Source organism: Sabethes cyaneus, chromosome 2 (assembly GCF_943734655.1).
Source record: "Sabethes cyaneus chromosome 2, idSabCyanKW18_F2, whole genome shotgun sequence".
NCBI classification, from domain to species: Eukaryota; Metazoa; Arthropoda; class Insecta; order Diptera; family Culicidae; genus Sabethes; species Sabethes cyaneus.
Genome location: NC_071354.1, coordinates 185,808,654 through 185,832,628, shown reverse-complemented (window position 1 = coordinate 185,832,628; position 23,975 = coordinate 185,808,654). Strand labels below are relative to the sequence as shown.

Genomic DNA, 23,975 nt, shown 5'->3' with positions numbered 1-23,975 from the left:
GCCAAGCGAGTTGTATTCCGTCAAAGTGCCTCACTGTCTACCCACTGTTTATTGGTTTTATTCGCATTGACACCGAGCGTCTAGGGACAGAATGAATTAAAAACTGGAAGTTAAAGTGCGCCCCTTGCGAGTGCCCCGATTGTGTTATTGATATTTTACTTAATCAACTAAATTACCTAATTTGTGAACCATGAATTCATCCCGTTAGAATTATTTTAAATTAAAATAAACGTTGCTTACACTGATGGTGCAGTGCAGCACAAGAGAAATATTGCAAAATTCATATGAAAATACTGGCATTCGGAGAGGAGTGAATGAATATTATCTAAAAATAACGTCTATTCTCACGAAGCGATGGATGGTGAGATATGTCACAATAAAGTGAATATTCCTTAACTATAGCTGTGTCAGCTCTACTGTTTCTCACATAGGTGCTTGCTAAATTCATTTGATTGATTAGCGGTGGAACTAGTCGTCGCCGGTCATCGAGCGAAGTATTTATTTGATATCGCAAGCTTAATTGACTTCATTTTTAACAGCTGAGAACTTATCAGTAGTGTGTTTCTGTGAGGTGAGTAGTCTAGTTACAACAAGCTGAATGTGCTAACTGCCTGCTGACAAAATGAAGCGGAAAACTCTAGTCATAAACAGTGAAATCTGGTTCGGTTGTCAAAAGCATCATCACATTGTTATGCCCACGCCTTGCCATTTGAAGCAACTGAGGACTACTGCATAGAGCTCCACGGAGTTCCACAGAACTGGACTACCTCATCCGTGTATTGTTTCGATTTACTTGGAACGGCTGCCGGTGGCAGAAAGTGACTAATAGAAGAACTTGCTCTCTGGTGCTGTGATGTAGGCGGTACAACGATGTAAATTGTTTGTTAGTTTGCATTCCGGATAAGGAGCGGACGGAAAACTATGCGAAAGAAACTATTACTGAGCTTTTTGCTGTGACAAAATGACTCAGAATGACTTGGTTTGTGTTTACGTGGTTAGTTATCTCGAATAGTTTGAACACGAATACTGAAGTGCTTAAATTGCAGATAAGCGGCAATTGTTCTGCCCGTTAGTTTGTTGATAACATATACATATTTTCCTGTACAAATTGTTAAAAATTAATATATTAAATTTGGTGACCAGTGTGCAAAATCACCCGGTTGCTGATACCGTTTGAAACGTACTCTGCTCAATGGATCATATTTATAAGACTCATAAATAGGGGCGTGTTGATTATTAAAATCGACATCTCACAAGCGTGGCTGACCAAAGTTAGTTTGACAGCTTCAGTTTTGCAATAATTTTGTGAGCACACTCGAAGCAGCCTTTTACTAGCACAGAAGTATCGAATTATTATGTTTTCTTATACAAATCACATCTTTGTTGATTTCAAAGCATCGTACGATACAGTCAATCAAGACCAGCTATGGTAGATAATGCACGAACGCAGGTTTCCGGATTAATCGACGCGATTGATCACAGCTCATTGAATTGAGTGATGTGTTTCGTGCGCATCTCGGGGTTACTGTCGAGTCCTTTCGGGACGCAATGAGAGTTGAGACAAGATGACTGCTTATCCTGCATGTTATTCAACATCGCTCGTGAGGGGATGATCTGACGAGCGGGCCTCGAAACGAAAGGCATGACTTTCTCCACGGGTAGCCAACTCTTAGGCTCTGCAGATGACTTTCAGCATCTTTGGCTCGAGCAGCACGTTCCTCACAATTATGTGGAAGATTTGTGCCTGCATAGCTTTGATATTATAACCAGAAACAGCGACGGCGGACGTAATCTACGTTAAATTGAAAGCTGAGTCTAGGAAGATATGGCTGGAAAGGCATGCATCGAAAACCAAATACGAAGTAGAAATGGTAGATGAGTTCGTGTATTTAGGACCGCTGGTGAGGGACCACGGACAACATCACCAGAAAGGAGATCCAGCGGTGCATTCAAGCGGGCAATCGGGTCTATTTTGTCCGTCGCAAAATGCCACGATCAAGAAGCATACGCCGCTGTATCAAGCTGACAATGTACAAAACCTTTATAAAACCGGTAGTACTTCATGGACTTGAAGCCGTCACGCTGCTCTCGGAGGATATATATGCGTCCTTGTCGTGTTCGAGCTACAGGCACTGAAAAATGGGCAAAAATGAGCACGCATGGCTCTACGCCGCTAACGACGGCGAGCGCAGTTAAATCGTGCGGATCGTCTGACATTGACAAGAGTGGTTCGGAAATTCATTAGCGACTTAATTTGTGCCAAAATAGTGGCGGGGTTTTAGAAGGATACACGGACGGGATGATCCGAGTCGGCGGTACACAGCTTCTTTGCCACCTTCACGGTTGCTTCCCAGAGACCGCCGAAATGTGGCGTTTTTTCGGTCTTCTCAATGAAGGAGTGTTCTCGATCTCCGCACTTCTCCGCAACAATTCAAATAGCTCAATTGACCTTTTTATTTTATTTTTATTCAAAATTATCGGAGGAAATGTGAGCAAGGCGACCACTGCGATTTATTATGAAACGTCTTAGTATTAGCAGAGAATCCTCGGTAGACAAGTCGCTAACGAGTTACAAATAGGCTTTTGTAGGGGTAGCACGCTTGTGTACCGACTTTAGATAAAACGGGCCAGCGCAATCGAATCTCCTCCCGTTACACGGGTGGCTGGGGATGAATTTATGTTCAGGTAGTTCATACACACATCTATGAACATTGTTGTGAGCTAGCTTGCGGACCCGAAGTGTCACAAAATTCTTCACGTAAGGCATTCAACAGTAATCGTTCTCCGGCATGTAGCATATTATGGTGGTAGTTTTGGACAAATAATAGCGAAAAGGGATGAAAGCTGGAAAGTATGGCAGGATGACTCGCTTAGTTGGGCTGATTTAACTCGACCTCCAACCCTGAATACCCCTTCTCGGTCTAAAAACGAATTCATTTTCTTCCTTCAAGTTATTAAGCTCTGCAACAAAGGCATCATTTTGCGTAAGTTTTATTAATGCTGTTTTGCCTTGGCCAAGCTGATTTACCGCCCCTTCCTGAAGTAATGCCGATAAGGTGGTGCCAGGGGGGATGGAGACTGGAGACTCGAGTAGGGTTTTAGTGGGTCCGAATCCTCACGCCCCATTAGGGGGCTCGGGATACCAGGGAGTTTCAGGTGTCTGATAGTACCATATCTAGGTGCTCAGCAGATTTCCCTACTCGTAAAAGAAGAAGCTGACTTACCGATAAATAAGCATTGTCAGCACTATAAAAGGGCTAGCAGTAAAGTAGCCGCATATTTTGCCAAAATAGCATTTAAGTACCATTTAAGGCAACTTAAATGCCTATTGGCTTGCATTTAAATTGCATTGGAAATGCTTATTGGTTACCTGGGGGTTTTGCCCGAAGTACGGGCATTCGGATTCGAAGGCGAAATTCAATAAATTAAAGACAATAAAACTAAGTTAAATTACTTCATTTGATGCCCAGAAAGTTTGATAGCAATCGAAAAAAAAACTCGAATTTTGCGAATTAATTTTGTGTGTTGCAGTTTTACCGTGGATACCCTTTAGATAGATAGATAGAAACTGATAAATTATAACATACCTTGACGTAAATGTCAACTGAAGTTATAATTTTGAAATATTTGTGTTACTTCGATTTATTTTTTGATTGTACAGTAGCGTTTACAAGCTACAAAACAACTCTTACGGTAGTGTGAGAGCATAGAATCCAACGCTTATTCCACTGACGCAGACGTACGACAAACGACCGGTGGTCTTGTGTGCATACATTCCGCTACCTATGCATTCACGAACGCACTATCTCGTAGCGTGTTTCTGCACAGCCCGCTCATGAGGCCAATACCTCGTGAGTTACCGACAGCACACCGATTTTGCTGTATTTCTTCGTTTCTTTGTCATCTTGCGCTCTCGCTTACACACAAGGGTCAGAGTGACGGCCTCGCGAGCAATCTCTATCAACTGCTCGGGTTGCAATGACGAATGAGAGCGACGACGTCGGCTGATAGCTAAATACACACTCGTAAAAACTCATCGCAAGAATGTACGAGTACGGCCTTTGCTCTTCTGCATAGTGGTGATTTCTGTGAAAAGCTAGGTTCAATCTTTTGAATCCAAAAGAAAGATATTTATATAAAAAATATCTCTGAATTCCGCTGGAATAAAATTAATTTTTTTGCGCCATAAACAGGCTATTTTCATATGGAATCCGATGACATGGTATTTTTTCACGGCACATGCTTGCTTCTAGATGTTTTGGTCAAATAAACAGCATTTTACCCTAGTTTTATCGATGTCAAAGCGAATATCTCTGGATTATGCTAGGATAAATTTAATCTTTTTCCACCAAAAGAAAGTTATTCTTATATGCGTTCGAATAGCTTAACGTGTTCGTTTAGGACCTCCCAGTTGGCTTCGAGGTATGACGCTGGCCTAATAAACCAGTCATCGTAGGTTCGAATTCGACTGGGAGAGGCTGTTAGAGTCTGGCTGCGAAGTCTGTCGTATAAAAGAAAAACAAAGGATCAAGTTTCGATAACGGAATGTAGTACTTAGGCTTTGTTCTGTTGCTTTGTTCGTTTATTGCAGATTGGGCCAAATAAAGTGCCTGCCACCCTAATTCAGCGACGTCAACTGAGAAAATTACGGTAAAATTATTAATTTTGATGCAATCTAATAACCTACCATCGAAAACCACATGAAGATAGTTTTCTTCCTGGGGTGAAGGAAGTCCGGTTTTATTCCAGTGGGTTCCAGAGTTATTGATCAATACATCTTTGTACTCCTGGAAAGGTACGGTAAAATCCTCTTCATTTGGTTAAAACTGCTAAACCCAGACGGGTGTCGTGACCAAGGACCACACCATTGAAATCCTCATAAAATCTCAAAAAATCTTTCATTTGACATCAAAAGATCGAATGTAACCCAGCGGTATTTGGAGAGGATAAAGGACCTTTTTGCTGAAAATTTCCCACTGTGCAATAGTCTATTGAATATGTTTGTATTTTCCTGCTGAGTTCAATCAAATTACACTTTTTGACGTTAAGTTGGAGCAAGCTTTGGTTGTACCATGTGTTGCATACATTAATTTCATCTGAAATATTTCGACCTCTTTCGCATTAGTCAATTCTATTAACAGCTGTCGTCTGCGGATACAAGAACACGTATTGATTTAGGAAACGAGAAGGTGTTATCTATGTAACGCATGAAAAGAAAGCGGCCCAGCTGACAACCTTGAGGAACATAGCTCTTATAAACAAAGGAAGACAGCAACTACAAATCACCCACACAAAATACACGATCGCATAAGATTTAAATATAGCTTAAGCCACAAGAACACTTAAGCATGTAGAATACCGCACCAACCGTTAACCGTGCTCTCAGTTTAACCGACAGAAAACTGTAGTTCCTTTGGTTGGAAAAGTTATAAATATTCTTGCAATAAAAACCTTCGCTGAAGACGCCTTTATTGTGCTATCAGATATTATTAGCCTTTGCGATATTATTCGTCATTTGTGATAGAACCTCAAAAATCGATTCGATCAGAATAGCTACAAAGCTGTCGAGTTCGGAAGACAATAACTTTCACCAAACATTTGTACATCGGGAAATATACATAACTTCGCAGTAGAATTCGAGCAATATATTATCAACAAAGACCGAGTTATTAAAAAATTCAGTATAAAATGGATATAAATGTAATCGGGATTTTGTTTAGCAGTCTACTCTTATCCACCGGTTTGATTTATCAATTGGTCTGTTTATTTACCAGTCTCTCTTATCCATTTGTTTGATTTGGCCGTTAAACTGTCTTTTCTAATGGTATATTTTGTCCATTGGTATGTCTTGTGGATCGGCCTGACCTCGCCGTCGTACTATCTTGCGCATTTCTGTATCTTGTGTATCGATCTAATTATTCTACCAGTCTACCTTGTTTTTCTATCTCTCTTTTACATCGGTTAGTCTTGTCCATTGGTTTGCATTGTTCATTGGTGTGTCTTGTCCATTCTCTTGTTCAGCAGTCTGTTTTTTCTATCCAATTGTTTTGTCCATAAGTCTGTTTCTTCAGCAGTTTGTCTTGTCCATCGGTCTGATTTGTTCATTGTTTTGTTTTGTCCATCGGTCAGTCTTGTCCACTGGTCTTTCTTGTCCCAACGTCTGTGTTATATATGGGTTAGTTTGTTCCTTAGTCTGTCTTGTCCATTAGTCTGGCTCTTTTAGTGTGGGCTGACGGTCTGTCTTGTCCATTAGTCTGGCTCTTTTAGTGTGGGCTGACGGTCTGTCTTGTCCATCACTCTATCTATTCAACCGTACTACCTTGTTCATTAGTCTGTCTTGTTTTTTTCAATATTTTTTGTTTATCGGTTTTTCGTGTTTTTTGATCTCTTTTATCCCTCAATCTGTCTTATTATTCAGTCTATCTTGTCCATCGATTCGCTATGTCCACCGGTCGAATTTGTCCATCAATCATTTGTTTTTCTGTTTTGTGCACTTGTCTATTTGTCCATCAGTCAGTATTGTCCATCGATCTGTCTTGTCCGTGGGTCTTTCTTATCTATAGGACACCATATGAACCGTTGCTTTTCAAGAGATGGCGCTTTTCTAGTGGTAGTAAAATCAAAATATGTCACGTATCTATGTTTACCTAACTGAAAAACATTCACTAATTATATTTTTTTTGTGGTACAGTTACTCGGTTATTCTTAATTTTCGTGACTTCTGCCTAATTTTGATAAAAAACAAACTTTTTCTATACCTCCCATAGCATCTTACTACCATCCCAAGCAGCAATGCGAGTTTTATTGTACTCTTATGGTGGTCTTCAAGACCAATTTTGGTCTTAAATGCTATCATAAGAGTGTAATAAAACTCAAATTGTTACCTGGGATTCATCCGAGAACCCGGAAAAGTGATTTGATACCGTACGAGACCCAAGAGCTGAATATGTTTGCGACCTTTCAATTCGTAAAAATTAAATTTCGCGACATGAACGCGATAAATAAAAACAATGTTTACCAACTATTTATTGGTTCAGGTGTCAAACGTTATATTGCGATTAGCGATAAACACAAAGGAAACTGAGATGCATGAGAGAGCAATGTTGCTGCGTTGAGTAAATTTATTGTCGCGCAAAATTGAGCTGTTTCCGAAATGTACAATATGCGTTACAAAGTAACGACATCTGTTGCATTCAAAAGGGAAACATTGATAGTTTCAAGCATACTCTCGCACATAGCGCATGATGAAACACTAGCGCCAACTTCTGTTATTTATTATCAGAAACTAGAGGCGGTGTCCTATTGATCTGTCTTGACTACAAGACATCGGTCTGAGTTGTCTGTTGGTCTGTCTTGTTTGTCGGCCTGTCTTGTTTATCTGTCTGTCAGTTCATTAGTCTGTCTTGTCCATCAGTCGATCATGTCCGTTGGTTTGTATAATTCATGCCATCTTTATTGGAATAGCTTATTGTTCATATTCAAATTTCTAAGCGTATGAACCCTGAAGAAAATTGCATCCTAGTAACAAAAAGTTATCCAAAGTCTGCTCAGTCTGTTGCTAATTCCTAAGCATGTGAAAGCTAGCACATTTTTGATTTGATCAGTGTGTCACTGCACATTGAATTGATAGAAATAGAAATTTATTGAATTGACAAAAAAAAACCTAAAATCACCCAAGCAAAGAAATCCTTATTCTAAATTCTAATTGTACTCGGTTTAGTCTGAACCGGGGGCTGGTGTCTATTCAATAACAATAAAAACACATTGAATCGTTTTCTTTCAATAAATGCAAAACTCAGCATGACGACGACAGTTCAGCGCAAATCAAGTGAAAGCACATTTTATTACAACGCGAGCCAATACAACACACAGCCAGGCTTTCCAAGAAGGAAAAGCTGTTATCTAACGAAACGTAAAAAATTGCGAATCCGAATTGATGTCATTTTCTAGCAGTATCCGGATTATTCATAAAATAAAATCAATCTAAGCAATACGTTACCGTCATTTGTGAAATTTCCTGTCGTCGTAGATTTTAGGAATTTTCTACTGTTTCTATTAGGAGAAAGGACATACAATTTAATTTCAAAGTTAACGACAGGTTTATTGAAAATCCAACTTCAGAAGTAATAAGAGAAAAGTTCACCTTTGCTTTCAGGTGCATAGAAATATTCGATTCGCTTATTGGACCCGAAATTCTTCGCCCCACATTCCTCGTTTTTCTCACTTCCCAAGTAGGTATAAGACAACGGAAAGCTTCCTTCACCGAGAACCCTCGGTAGCAACAACAAATTACAGTCGACAGTCCACGTCCACGGAAGATGTCAAATCGAACGCGATCAATTCAAGTGAACATAATTTAGCTTTCCGCTGTTATCAAAATACAAATCTTAACGAACGGTTTCACGTTTACAATAAGAGGGAAGCAGAACAGGATTTGTTTATTTTTTTATCTTGGTTTATCTAAAATCAAAAACAAATGAAATATTGACTTTAAACACTAACGCGCAAAAAAAACAGTAAAAAGCAATCATTAAATGTTAAATCAACCCTAAAGAATGTGACTGAAGTTTGAAATTAAATGTCGGAAGAGCACACTGAATCGCGAATCGAAGAACCGGAAGAACCAGAACTGCTGAGTATCATCGTCCAGCGAGTTGCCAGTTGTTGTAACACTCATACCTGACCTAGAGCATTAAAACAACATCTTTCTCCATGTTTCGATTTTGTTTCCTTGAGTAAGCAATCATCTTTCACTTGTACAAGCAGAAGCACAGCACCAGCGTAGCGTGCCCCTCCGAATCGAAAAGTTATCAAAGCATTTCCTCCTACCAATTTCAGCGCCAGCGCCGGGAGAAGTATTATTTCCTCCTTCTGACATGTTTCTCAACAGCGCTCTTAATCTTTCTTTACGGGAATGAACGGTACCGTTCGTACCACCTACTTACACTACACTACGTGCTGTTTCCGTCAAGATTTGATTCAAGCAAGTGCGCTGCGCTGGTTGCGATACTTTTCCCCCCAAGGACGAAGCGCCATCTCAAGCTCTTAATCATCCGTTCAATTGCTCTATATAGATTTATCCAACTGCCAGATCGATACAGGAAACCCCTTTCCGTTTGCTCGATTTTATCATATTCACATAGCAAGTTTCTTTCTGTTTCCTTCGTTACTGGGAATTGGAGCTATTTTTCAATTCTACCTTCAGCTGCAGAGCAGCATACAGCAGTACCAGGCATCATTACCAACTCGTTCAGTTGTACAGGAATAAAAAGGGGAAATATGTTTATGGCCACCTTTTAGGACTCCACGTCACAGCGGGAGCAGGCACATGCTAGAAGGAATAAAGTGAGGTTTTTCCAGACACGATGTCGGTCTTCTAGCTGTCAGAGATGACGGCCTACCATGCCGTTCCGTTGGCAAGCTCTTAGCGATGACAACCCTGATGTCCCGGACTGTATCATTGTTCTCGACGAACGTCATCAACATTGTATCACGCGCTCAGTGCCAAGCCAGGACCAAGTAGGGAAGTGAGCCGATTACGATCCTGCCCAGTTTCCCCAGTACCGTTAGTAGATAGAAAAAATGAGAAATTCCAACGAAACCTACACCAAGACTATTTTTCCCATTCCGGATGTGGCATTTTTTGCATTTGACTGTGTTTTTGACTCCTTGCACATACCGCCTTTGACTCTTTAGTTCATGCCCGTTGGCTTGCCTGCCTGCCAGCGCTCCCTATGAGCTTTGCCGGGAAACAAGGAACAACGCACGGTGAGTGGTTGAAAATTGGTTGCATCACACACCAGCCATGAATTGCTGCTGCGGCGACGGATGTAGTGAAAATGGGTTTTTGATGAGGAAGAACCGGTAATGGTGATAGTGAAAACCAGAACCGGCGAAAAGAAGCAGGAAGCAAGCGAAACGTGAAACGGCATTTCCTCGATGAATATGTGGTGGAGTCTCGTTTCTGCAAACAGACATTTATTTTCACCCTCGGGGTTGGGTTTTGATCCTCCCAGGGTTACATTTTGAAAAGCTCGATCCACAATAATCCACGTGCTAACAATATATATAGTACCGAAGGAGCCTCTTCTGCGGAAGAAAGAATGTTTACAAATCGAATTTCACAGGTGAAAAGTTCGTTCAAATCCACAGCACACTCTCGACATGCGAAAAGATGATGTGGAATTCCGAATCGAACCAATTGGGGCTGGGGCTGTTCGTGACTTGCATTTTCCGTGTGCACACTGCTGTGAGCAGGGAAAAATAAACGATAGAACTTTCCTCGAACCAGTGTTCCAACCTTTCAACCGGAGGTACGTATACGAGCGAGGATAGCGAATCAGCATTATTGCCACTAATTATAACACGCCGGCAGCGGTTCTGATTTGAAAGCGTTTCCTTGAAACGATTTATGGAAAAACAACCTTGTAAATATTATCGTTTTGTAAACGGATTGGAAATTTATCGACACAAATCGACAGCGGCAGCTTGCGCGGGGCAGGTGTCAGTTCCGAGAAACGAGCTTCGCACTTGAAACAAACAAAAAATGACGAGGCCCTTCTGTGCGGTTCTATGTTTTTATAGACGTCTCTAAAACTGAATTATTTTGCAGTTGAGTGACAGAAATGTAATCATAGTTTCTTAGATGTTCATCAGATTACCAACATTAAATTTACTAGAATGCTCAGAAAATTCGCACGTTTGAGGTTCTACCTAGTTCAATATCAAAGCCGATAGTTTCCCAGTTTCTAGACTGGAAAACCAAGGTTAGCAGAATATTTTTTTTTTGTTTCAATTTCAATTCAATTGGGTAAAACATGTAGAACAAAATCGTCTATCTGATTTTCGGGAAATCAAAATGGAGCGAACATCAATATTAGCAGACTAGCAGACTTGTTCCCTAAGTAAGCAGACATGTTTTTCTTCACAACTTATTATGCAAATCAGAGATTCGCCTAATAAATCACTCCAACCATTCAAAATCCCATTTTATTTCTTATTAATTGGCTGCGTCTTAGTCGTATTCACAATTTCACCATTTTGACCGCATTATTTCTATTGGTTTTTCTTTCGCCAATTCATCTTACTCAATTGTTATGTTGTGTGGGCCGACCGGCCGGGCCGTACAGGCGGAATATGATAGATTGCGTGAAAAACACGGCGGCGACGACGACGACGAAGCATCGCCCGGCAAAAGGAGCAAACTTTCGTTCATTTGCTGTGTAGTGTTATCATTACCAGAGTGGAGCAATATGGGCAGGACCGGGGCACACGTGGGCTGCGCGAAAAGTGGTATTCTCACATTAATGTGCTGCTTTGTTGTCCGCTGGATTTTCTCGCTCCCGGCGCTCCAAAGGAAAAAGCTATTTTTGCTGTTTGCTGTTGTTGTGTACAACACAACAAACTGCCGAATCAACTCAATCTCGGCAAATCACACTAACTAACGGGCCAACTTTGCAGACAGATTGGTAATCTTCGCGGCCGAGGGCCGCCTTTGCAGTTGCAAATTGTTGGTTGAATACTGAAAACAGACAATCTCATAATCCTGTCTTGGAACGGTGTTTTACTAGTCGAAGCTAATGTATAATTTTCGAAATTGATATAGTAGTTTGCGATTAACATGCTCTTCTACGCAACTAATCCATGCATGGTTACGCAATAAATTAATCTTTAGTAGGTTTGTGTCATGTGAGAAAAAATTAAATGTCAATAATAAAGTTTCAACTTGCAAGCAATGTTTAAAAACCCACCATCTTATCGTACAATATTTGTTAGAGGCAAACGTATATCCACACACTCAGGAAAAATGAGAAATGCGGGAAAAAGAGGAGATTTTTCAAGAGATGAGTGGCTGTCCTGTATATATTACTTCTAGCTCAGTGTGAAGGTAATGAAAGATTCTCATATATTTTAGTTGTTTGAGTTAACGTTTACTTAGGCGACCATTTCACAATGCACAAATAATTTACGAAAAGAATAAATACCAATTAACCCAAGTGGCTACTCTGAGGTACACCTGAAAAAGAAAATTCGACTCCAGTTTAGAGTTGATACTGTTGAAAAGTGCGACGCCTCAGCCCACACAATTGCGTAGGTGAATGCTTTTGCTAAAAATTCTACCTAGAATCGCTCAAGCAACTTACAATGTCTAAAAGTAGAGCAATGTTAACTGAACAGTTACATTTCGTATTACAGTTGGATTACGAATTTGGCATGCCTCGATTTTGGCAACAAAAGTATTCGTTTTTGGCAACACAAGATATTTCACTTCCAAAAATATGCTTAAATATCAATCAGTTTCCGCATACATCCTTTAAATGACGAAAAAATGATGCCCTCAGTATGTTCATGAAAAAAAGTTATGTGATTTCGAACAATAAAATTTTTATTGCCGTAGGACTACGTCTTACCGCATGGTGTTAACGACTTATTTGTACCGGACGGATTGCTCTTGGCGGACTTTTTAAACATAAAATGGTTTCAATCGTTGATTAATGATATTTAGTCAATTTCTTAAGCATTCAATTCAAATTTAAATCTTTTCACATCAAAAAAGGGTCTCGATTTTGGCACGGTTTCGATTTTGGCAACATAGGTGACACGCATTTGTTGTCAAATTCGAAATCCTACTGTACAACAAATCAACTAGGAGTAATAGTTGTTTCGTAGTGACAATTTTCCGCAAAATTTCAAAAAACGTCCCGCCCGGAAAGGGTTATAAGCGCATTAGACAACGAAAGATATTGTGCGATTCAGAGACATGGTGATAAATTTTTAAATCGTTAGAGCGAACTATGGGCAAAGCTTTCAAATATTTTCGATAATTAAAACAAAATGGCAAGGTAGCTTGTGAACGCTACCTACTATACCTAAAAAAGAACATAACACAAATTTTAATCGTTTTAATTCTTAGAAATTTTTTAAAATATTTTTCCCCTGTTCGCCGATTCAGAAGCCATTTTTATTAAAGTGGAGAAGCGTTTGGTGAAAAGAATGGTAGATTGGATGAAACTGCGAAACTTAGATTTTGAGGCCAAAAATATATTGCGTAGTTAAATTGGTAAGTGGGATTCCAACCCACGCTTTCTCGGTTGGCGCCCGAGTGTTTTGACAATTAAACTATGTGTGTATGTAACGCTTTCAATCTCACACACTTTTCTCGGAAATGGCAGGACCGATTTTAATGTTCTAAGTGTCAAATGAAAGGTCTAGGTGTCCCATAGGTCGCTATTGAATTTCATACCGATCGGACTTTTAGTTCAAAAGTTATGTATAAAAATACGAAAATTATGGGACTTCATTATCTCATATGTCCCTTAACTGATTTAAACAAAATTGATTGCATATGAAAGGGGAGCCTTTCAAACCCTTTACTTTCAAATTTCATGATAAATGGGCTTGTGGTTTGAAAGTTACATAAAGAAATGTGATAAAAAAGTATTTAAAACATATTTTTGTTACGTATAAGCATTAATTTAATGAGAAGTACTTTACAATTTATTGTTATTTGAATATTACTGTTGAGATCTATCAAACGAAACTGAGTTATGTACATATGTATGTATGCATGCATGTATGCATGTATGTGTATATGTATCTATGTGTGTATGTATGATGTATGTGTGTATAATTTGCAGTTTTGTAATTTGTATTGAAATACATCCAAGTCGCTTTTTACGCGGTTTTTTTCTACGAGATTTTCGAAATTTACGCGATTTTCGGAATTTACGCGGTTTTTTATGCGTAATTTTCCAAACGGGCGTATTTAGAAATGAGGTTATTACGCCCTTTTGAACAGTTACGCTTGACGAAAAAAATTAAGTTTCATAGAAAATGAATCCTTACGTGGTATCCAACACATCAGCAAAATTTAATTTCAATTAAAAATAATCGAAACAAAAATGACTCTTTTTCCAGCGTTTTAAGCAAGAATTGCTCTGAAACATTTCAATTGTAATTTTCTTCTCTTACCCGCAAGGAAATGTTTGTAGCAATTTGGTTTTTGAATTATTGATATTTTTTTTTCCGTGTTGGGTATTTTTATCACTGCGACCATTTGTTTGATCTATTGTGATATATTCCCCGTTTTATTATAGCTATGTTGTCAAGATGACGCACCACTAGCAGAAGTGATTGTCATTGTTTGACTAATAGCATTTGTCCAGCCCGGTGATGCACTTCGGATGAAGTGCACTACTGCGCTAGGAGTTGTTCTCCAAATATCAGAGGGTTCTAACAGCCCTCTTTCGAAGAACCTTAATCTTTTATTGAGAATTGCCGGACATCGGCATAACAGGTGTTCCGAGTCTTCTTTTTCTATGCCGCAGAAGCGACATATATCATCATGAAGTTTTCCCATTAGCTTCAGATGATAGCGGCTCGGACAATGTCCTGTTATAAGACCAGTATAAATGCTTAGATCTTTCTTCGAAAGCTCCAGTATTTTGCGAGTAATTGAAACGTTTGGAGAGAAGAAACGTTTCGACTGCCTAGCATTGAAAGTGTTATTCCAATTTGATTCCACTTTCGTACATTCCCATGCTTTTAGCTCCATTTTTAAAGCAGAAGCAGATAAGCAACAGAAGGCCTCAGGTCCTACAAATTGATGAGATGATCCGAGTCTTGCTAGTGCATCAGCTCTCTCATTTCCATCAATTCCACAGTGACCTGGGACCCAGTACAAGTTGACTTGGTTACGACGAGACAATTTTTGGAGTGATTGAATACATTCCCAGACAAGTTTTGATGTGCATGTCGCCGACTTTAGAGCGTTTAGAGCTGCTTGGCTGTCGGACATGATGCATATATTTGAATGTTTATAGTTCCTGCGCAAGCACACAGTCGTACATTCTAGAATTGCTTGTATTTCAGCTTGGAATACAGTTGGCCATCTGCCCATAGAAATTGACATGTCTATTCCTGGGCCAGTGGCTCCTGCTCCCACTTGATTGTCCATTTTTGAACCATCTGTATAGAAAACTGTCGAGCCTGGACGAATATCGGGACCACCATCTTCCCAGGAATCACGTCTAGGCTCAAATACACGAAATATTCGGTTGAAGTTGTATTTTTTCTCCATCCAATTATTGATATACTACATATATTCATTCTGGAGTCTAGTAAGGAAAATGCAATAGTTGCTCGCAGTAAATTTAAGTTTAAAAATATGGCCAACTGAATTATAGATGCATATTCAGATACTAAGAAATAAAAAATTATCTAGTAGAAATGCCAGGTCACGCCGCTAGGTGGATTAATTCGGGTTTTTAGAATGCTTTCCCATCCAGATCCATTTTCAAAATTCGACGAAGTGAATCCCTGTTGACATTTAGCTCAACTACCATTTTCCGTGCGGGCCGGTCGCAATTGCGACGAATTCGTTCTCGAACAACCTTTTTGACTTCTACAGTTCTAACGCTTCGTTTTCTTTCGGTTTTTTTACGGTTTTCAGCAGATCCTGTCTCGACAAATCTTTTTACTGTATAGTAGGCAAAGTGGCTCTTTTTATGCCGAGATGTTTGAGGTCACGGAAAATAGTGCTGCATGCAGCACCGTTTCGGAATTTATTTATTATCAACGACCGTAACTCGAACATTGGTTCGTGTACACCGAACGAGACACAATACGAAAATGAAAGCCAAGTAAGACTTAAGTCATGATGACACACGCACATGGTATTAGTTTGTTTGTATTAATTGTATATGTCATTGCAACACTGTCACACTGTAGTTTCCGTCCTCCCAGTTTAACCATTCGTACGCACACAAATTCGTTCTGCTCCACTTTGATAAAAATTTAAGTTGGACCGTGACAGAGTCAGAGACAAGTAAAACAGAAAAACTCATAAGCTTTTTATGACAAAATTTTCACGATAGCGGGTTTAGATATGGCTGGAAAACTTGATTTTCCTATACAACATTCAAATGTTCATATCGTCTGTGCTTAGCTCAGCTTCTTCGCTATTCGCGTAAAATATTAGCTGGAAAAAGTTCTTCACAAAATTTTTCATAGTGATTTAAATCAATCTTCTCAAGAAGTTGGGGAGAATTAACATTTCCCGGCAATAGTGCGATAGCTGCGAATATGACCCTGGCTGAGTTTCGACGATGCTGTAAGTTTTCCATTCCGAGTAGACGACAGCGATCTTCGGGCTACTCCACAGAAGCAATCTCAGAGCCAATTTTATAAACCATTTTGGACAGCTTCAACCCTAGTGACCTAGTAGTTTGTGTGTAGACTCCATGTGTCTAAAACCGAGAGTGCAAGGGCGTAAAATAATGATCGCAGGCAATGAGAATCTCGGAAACCACTAGCAGCTTTAGATATGAAACCTAAGGTTCTTCTGTTAGCTTTGGTAATGAAGCTGGAGTAATGATCTGTGAACGAAAACTGCGGGTCTAGCAACACTCCAAGAGCTTTCACCGTTTTAACTCTATACAGGGGTCATCCGCCGGTTTCATACGCCCAATCAATAGTCGATTTTTTGCGCGTGAACGATGTCACACAACATATCTGTACGGTAATTTTCAATTGGTTCCAGCCACGGATCAATCTTCAAACGATTTCACAAGCCGTTGTTAACCCCTGCGTTCTTCAATTGATTTCACGACGAGAAAGATTTCGAGATCATCAACATACGCAAGTTTGCAAACATCTGGTATCAGCAAGTAGAATCATTAAAAATTATTGAAAATAGTAACGACCCTAGGTTACCTCCTTGCGGTACTCCAGAACTGTTAGTAAAACTGTACGACTGACATGAATCAACAATCAAGTTGGATTTTTAATTTGAGATTAATTAGGAAGGATTTCAATAATCCTACGGATGGGTCGAAGCACTGAAGGAAGTGACTGATTTTAGCCAATGATAATTATCATTGATGATGAACACGGTCGAAAACTGCTTTAGACAGATTTCACACCAACTCGTCTATGGGGTTGGTAGCACCCTCTCAGATGTCAATGAAACTTTTTGTGTGTAAAAAGTTCATGTAAATAAACAACTTTGCATACTTAGTTTTTCGAAAATTGGTCTAGACAAACTTTTGGAAAGGGCTTTATTTTTTTCTCTTATTTTATAAAAAAAATATAACTCCAAAATTTTAGGACCTACAAAAAATTCATAAAAAAATACTGAAAAAATAAAAATTGATTTCTATTCATTTTAATAACTAAAAATTGATTTTCCAAAAAAGGCCATCTCAGAAACTGATGAAATTTTTTGTTGAAGATAGATAATTATATGGCCTAGAATTCTTCCATGCATCGCAAAATGGGCATATTTAAGGGAAAAAAGTTTTACTAACAAAAATTTTTTGCAGAAAAAAAGATATTCAAGTATTTTCGAAAATTATAGCACCTACAAAAAATTGATCTATGAATGACTTTTAGAAAATCTGCTGAATTTTCATTAAAAAATACTGAAAAAATAAAAATCATTTCTACACATTTTAAAATTCTAGCATTTTAAAAACTAAAATTCGATTTTCCCAAAAAGCGCACCTCGAAAATTGCTGAAATTTTTTTTAAAGGAAGATACAAGTCTTTCATATATTGCAAAATGGGCATATTCAAGGGATAAAAGTTTTCCTTACAAAAACTTTTTCAGGTCCTTGCTGGGAAAAAAGGTATAAATAGGCATTAGTTTTTAGTTTTTATTAGGAAAACTTTTTTCTCTTAAACATGCCCATCTTGCAAAATATGAGAGACTTATAGGCCATGTATATATCTACCTGCAAAAAAATCAGCAATTTCCAAAATGCGCTTTTTACGAAAAGCGAATTTTAGTTTTTAAAATGCTATTTTTTTCAGTGTAGAAATGATTTTAATTTTTTTCAGTATTTTTAAATGAAAATTCAGAACATTTTGTTGAAGTCATTCATAGATCTTTTTTTGTAGGTGCTATAATTTTCGAAAATACTTTAAATACCTTTTTTTACGGAAAAAGTTTTTGTTAGAAAAACTTTTTTCCCTTAAATATGCCCATTTTGCGATGTATGGAAGAATTGTAGGCCATATAATTATCTATCTTCCAAAAAAATTTCATCAATTTTTGAGATGGCCTTTTTTGGAAAATAGATTTTTAGTTTATAAAATGCTTTTTTCTCAGTGTAGAAATCAATTTTTATTTTTTTTTCAGTATACTTCTATGAAAATTCAGAGTGACGAAAATTAACAATTCAATAGATTTGTATCTATTGAGCTCTCTTTGAAGACTTTACCTTTTGACAAAATTAATCAGCAAATTACTGTAACTTAGTTGGACAATCTTACTAACACATAAGAATTTCTACTTTTAGGCTTCCGAAAATTACTATATTATAGTAAAAGCAATTTTTTACCGAATTACTAGTATTCCAGCGATTCCAACTTCTGGATTATCATGCACGAATCCTGGTTTTATAAGCAAAGTGTTTTAGCTTTGCGAGGAGCCCTACAGACGCTTTACGAATCTTTATTGTTCGTTCGGGTAGGTTAGGATCTCAACTGGCTTACTTTTTATATGAGTCATGAGAGGCAAAATATTTTTTGTTTGGTTGATTATAGTCACTTTGACCAGCTTGGGTCATTCGTGACTTTTGCGGGGTTGGGATTTGAACCCGGGTCCTCGGCGTGAGTGAATGCTAATCACTACGCCGGAACTGACCCCCCCCCGGTAAAATATTTGAAAATAAATTGGAGGCAGCACTATAGCTTACATTGAAATTACAGCCGGAGTTCCAGAAGGCAGCCATCTGAGAATCCTTACGTCTCAGATATCTCAGTGATATACCCTTTGTATCAAATTATTTGTTTCAATTTATTTGTTTCAAATTATTTCCTATCACCATATAGATAAGTCTTTAGTTTTAGTTTACAATTTATTTGGATTTTTGGAATTTTATTCTGCTAAGACGCTCAAAAACAAACTTTTGTTATATTATATACTGTTTATGTGCTTCCACAATAGCGCAATGTTGCTTTAGATTAAACCAAATTAATTTTGCTTCTTTTGTTATTTGCTTATTGCTAGGAAATTTAATTTTGTTTACAGTTTTACATGAGAAATTGGGAATTGTTTGTTTCAAAACGCTATATCTCGAGAACGGGACGGAACACCTCGTGATTTAGAGTGATTCTTATGTAAAAAAGTCTGAGGAACACAATGGTGTTGAAATTTTTGAGATCAAATTGTACTCATTGAGAGAAAAATACAAATTTAGTTTTCAGATCAAAAATAGAAGTATTTGGCAGCACTGCAGCAAAAAACTAATATTTTTGTCGAATTCCTCAGATGATTTTCCATGAAAATGCAGAACAAAGTTTTTTTCTAAATTGAATATTTACGAAGATATAAGCAAAAGAAAACAAGCGAATTTGACGAAAATGATGCTTTTTCTAATAAAAAGGGAGGTTCCCAAAAATCGAGGAAAAGTCCAATCGGCACCAAACTTGGGAGTTTTGCTTCTTGACCCAAAACGAACAATTTGGCCGAGTTTGGTGAAAATCCGAGAAGGTCAATTACAAGTTTGTACTTTTTCTCGGTCACTTGACGTGGAATGACCCATAAACGAAATAAACAGTACCAAAAGTACATCAGCTCATGACGTTTGATATGGTCTCTAAAGAGCAAAAAGAAGAAAAAACGCGAATGTTTCCATGTGCCATTCCCCAGGGAGGATGGCAACGATAAAGTTAATTTTGGCACTCAAACTTTACCGATCGACAGGTATTGTGTTTTTAGAAGTGGCTAATTTAGGTAAACTTTTTGATGGATTTATAACGCAATTCATAGGTGAATCTCATTAGCAAAACTTGTGTCGGCGGAATTCAGAGGGTGGACTAGAAAATAGGTGCTGTTGTAGAAATTCCCTGTCGTGCTGCCAGCAGAAGCCGTCAATCACGTTAAATTGAATTTCGGTAAAATATTTCGATGAACAAGGAATTGTTGTGCGGTGAACCTCAAGCCAACTTCGTTTATGTTCGCATTTCGATTATTAGAATGTTGACAATTATCTAATCAAAAGTGAATAATAATAATAAAAAAAAACTAATCAGACGGAAAGAACAGGTGGCCAATAATAAAAAATATTTTCTTTCGTACATCACAAAGACTGAACTCGAGACTTTCTTTCCAATCATTCAAAATAGTTTAGATTTTTTTTTAAATCAAAAATCATCCATGCAGAAAGAGGAATTTCACAATTGATTTAGAAACCATCCAATAGTATCTGTCTTAGATCTCACGTGGCGTAGTTCACATAAGCGACTGTTTATTGAGGTCAATGCTTTCGGACTTGGGTTATCCGTAAAGCAATAGAAAGTGACATATCATACGTGTAGATAGAAAAGTTCCATTCCTTTCGTTGCCTGATCTGACTGCTATCTACTTTTCAGCACTATACATTTCTTGTATGAATTGCTCCTCTGGCAGTCCCAACAGACATTAGTTGAACTTTGCCACATTGAACTGGAATTAGAGTACCAACAGTCGATAGTAATGACTCTGTGATACCAATGGGTGTTTGTGAAAATCAATACTACCAGTTCTTCCGAAAACTGAACCACATTATCGATGGGGTTTACCTCTGTGTGTCTTTCAACCCACTCGAACCGAACGAATGAACCAGAACAGGACAGCCTGACAGAAGACACTAATCGTCAACTTTGCGGCACTTCTTGACACTGAGCCAGCAATTTTGGGGCCGCAAATCGTTTTCGTTCCTCCTGCCTGCCGCATCCTGCCATTGTTTCGCTACCGCCGGCAGGCCGGCCGGCGTCAGCCGACGAGCATTATTGTCTCGAACGCTCTGGTAGGTAGGTTGCCGGCTGAAAAGAAAACATATTTTCTACCGCATGGTTCTGTGGCCTAGTTCGATAACGGTTGATATTAGGACGCGAAAAGGATATCCGACAAAGCGTGCCATTCTGCCCAGGAATAGCATCGATGCAGCCTTAGCTACTCCTCTCTGTGTCGGGTCCGGAAAATAAAAAAAACAGATACGCCTTTTTGAGAATGATAGGATTCTCGGGAAGATGCATGCCGTAACCGTGGCTACGCCACGCTGCTAATGGTGTCCACAAGCATGTACGATTTATTGATAGTCCGCATGAAGCAACGATTAAAAATATGTGTTCTATTTTGAAGCTTTCCAGATGAGCTATTTTTGGTTATAAATCATTGCTGGTTTTGTCATAAGGAGGGGACTAAGGAAACATCTCCTAGCATTCTTTAATTTCAACCATTTATGGTTTATGCATTCGAAGTTGGCTGGCATCAGCAATCGAATTTTGGGGCAATATTTTTTTTATTATCATTAGAATCCTAAGACTACTCAAGTTATGCCGTTAAAAAGTCGTTGTCGTTGTTGTCAATGAAAAATTAGTGGTTTAACATCCATCCATTATCTCCCAAAAAAATTAAGACCTACAGCAGAGTCTTCATATTGAAGAAGAAATAAGATGCTTTTAATATGATATAAAAATAATAAGTCCCACAGGGAATCCTTGGGGAACACCAGATATGTGTTGAATTTGAAAGCCTTTTCAAATTATAGATATTTTTCTCTAATTTGAATGTAGAGATAGAAGCTTATGCGTGATGGGAGAAATAATACCGTTGTCAATCAATTGATCAGTCGAAGATAAAGAGCAAAGCACTCTGTTGTAGCCGCTGACACTGACAATGTTATTCTACAGTACCGTACTAGCTCAAAGCATCTGCTAATCTTTTTAATTTGCATCACTTCGTTAAGATTCATATGAGCTTTTTTACTACCTGTTATCGATAAATTTAAAACCGTGGAACGTTTATTTTCGTTTTGCCTTTTCGGCCCGCTAAAGCCGGCGTGTGTACGCGCCGTGCAAAGGCTATTACGGGCGAGAGAGCGTTTTATGAGCCTCTTATTTTGCGTAATTGAATTTTAATCTCTTATAAATCCTGTTTCCAACAACCGTGTGAGAAAATACGTGCATACGCACGCAGCGTCGTGTGCGCAATATTTCCTGGCGGCGGGGGCGGCGAAGACAAAAAACAGAACGGACGGAAGCAACAGTGGTGGGTGGTGGTGGAGTGTTTCCCCAGGCATGGAAAATCGCATAAGGCGAGCCGATTTTCGGTTGTCTGAGTATGCGAGCTGAAAAATTATGTGAAAATAACGGGTGTGAACATTGGATGTACGATAATAATTTAATGACATTAGATGTTGGAAAACGATCCAAAAAAACAGAGGATTAATTATACATTCAATATTATTGATGTAGTTTATGTTCTAATTTCAATTCATAACTAGTTTTATTTATGATTATGAATATCAATTCACAATTCAATTTTACATTATATCTTTATTTATTCATAGATACCAATGACATAGTGCCATTCCAGCATGCCCGTGTGTGGAACTAAACTGTCTATTCTGGGAATGGTCATTTCCATCTGGGGAATCGTGCAATTGGTACGTATTTAACTTGCAGTAGAACTATCAAATAGAATTAATTAATTTGCCTGCCTGATGTTATTACAGTTTTTGCTGGGTTTTTTGTACCAAAACCGAGCCGTCGCTTTGGTGGAGGATTTGCCGAAATCGATGCTGGACAAAGTGTACAACAGTTCCGAAGAATTTTACGAGGAAGCCGACAGGACTTTTGATGACGCAAGTTTTGCCAACACCCATTATCGTAACTGATGGTAATAATCTTCCTTTTCGTTTTGTTTGTTTCAGTATACTTTCCAATGTTGGACCGCAGCTTGTCTCTACGTTGTTACACTTCTGTTTTCAAGTTACCAATATTATGCTAACAATCATGTTGTAATCGATGAGTCTGACCTATAACAGAATACTTAATCAGTGTACGTAACATGCTTAATTATCGTCAAAATAATTTGCGGTGAGATAAATGAATATCATTGAGCAAATCGCTAAATTAATTCAGGTTGAGAAAATTCGCTACCACAATCGACACAGGGAATTGATTGAGTTTTTCAAAACAAAACAAAAAATGAGATGAGTTCAATTTCATCATTTGTTAGTAAATATCCCAAAAAGAAAAGGAGCACTTTTTAAAGCACGTTTCTTGGCAGAGCGTGGAAAGTAGCAGAAACACTAAATTTCGTTTTGGGAGGGGGGATAAAAAAAAACCTGCTCACTCGGCATTCCTTGTTTGTTCAACATATCGGGTTCTTTAATTTATGCATTGCCTGTCGAACTCAACGAACAGAAAAATGTGCATTGTGCACATTCTTTTTTTCATTTTTTTGTTTGAATAATGTATGCTGGAAGCGTAAAGTGCTATCGAAAGGAAAGAATGCTGCAATAGAATGGGGTAAATCAAAGAGGCCCCTTGTCTGTGCCATTTCCCTACTGCTAGTAAAACGTCAGTTTTCAAACGAGTACTAACAAGTGGTTGTGTGCTATCGATAAAATGTGAGTGAGTGTTTTTTCAACAGCACACAGCACTGAGAGGGGTAGTTGTTCCGTTTTACCCCCGGTGAGTAACGAACAGATTCGAAAGGATTCCCCATCAGCAAGAGATGTGAACTGGGTAATAATAACAGTAATATTAATAGTCATGTTACCACACCGATCGATAGGATGATGCAGATTTTGGAGCATGCAGGGAAGCAGGGTAATTTTATGCATGGATTTGCGGCAAATTGGGAGCTCTTTCGATGAATTCAATTTTCTGCATTGAATTGGAAAGCCGATGTTGACTCACAAACACACAAACGCGCACACACCACTTAGCGGGGGAAATATAAATTTGCTTATAAATAAATTTTCGAGACACTTTTTATTCTCCATCAAAGCACCAACAATGGGTTATTTCAGTTGAATTAAATTTGTGTTTGACATACAGTTGAATGCATTTCCATAAATTGACAACGAAAACATTTACCCCGACATTGCTTGCTGTGTTGCGAGGCGGAGCGTGGCCGGTGTCAAATATAGATATTTTGGCCTGACTGGCAGGCAAGTGGTTCAATTCGTTGTTTGTCT

The 23,975-nt window shown here is 38.5% G+C and overlaps 2 protein-coding genes across 5 annotated transcripts in view; one reads left to right on the top strand and one right to left on the bottom strand.

Annotated features, from left to right (window-relative positions):
• LOC128737996 (calsyntenin-1) overlaps positions 1-23,975 on the bottom strand; it is a 323,240-nt gene that overhangs the window by 26,774 nt on the left and 272,491 nt on the right. The window lies entirely within an intron of this gene.
• Positions 524-22,833, top strand: LOC128737998 (ribonuclease kappa-like). Its single transcript, XM_053832794.1, has 4 exons — positions 524-571; positions 22,338-22,433; positions 22,503-22,631; positions 22,701-22,833. Exons 2-4 carry the CDS (start codon positions 22,365-22,367, stop codon positions 22,809-22,811), a joined length of 309 nt encoding a protein of 102 aa, XP_053688769.1. The 5' UTR covers positions 524-571; positions 22,338-22,364; the 3' UTR covers positions 22,812-22,833.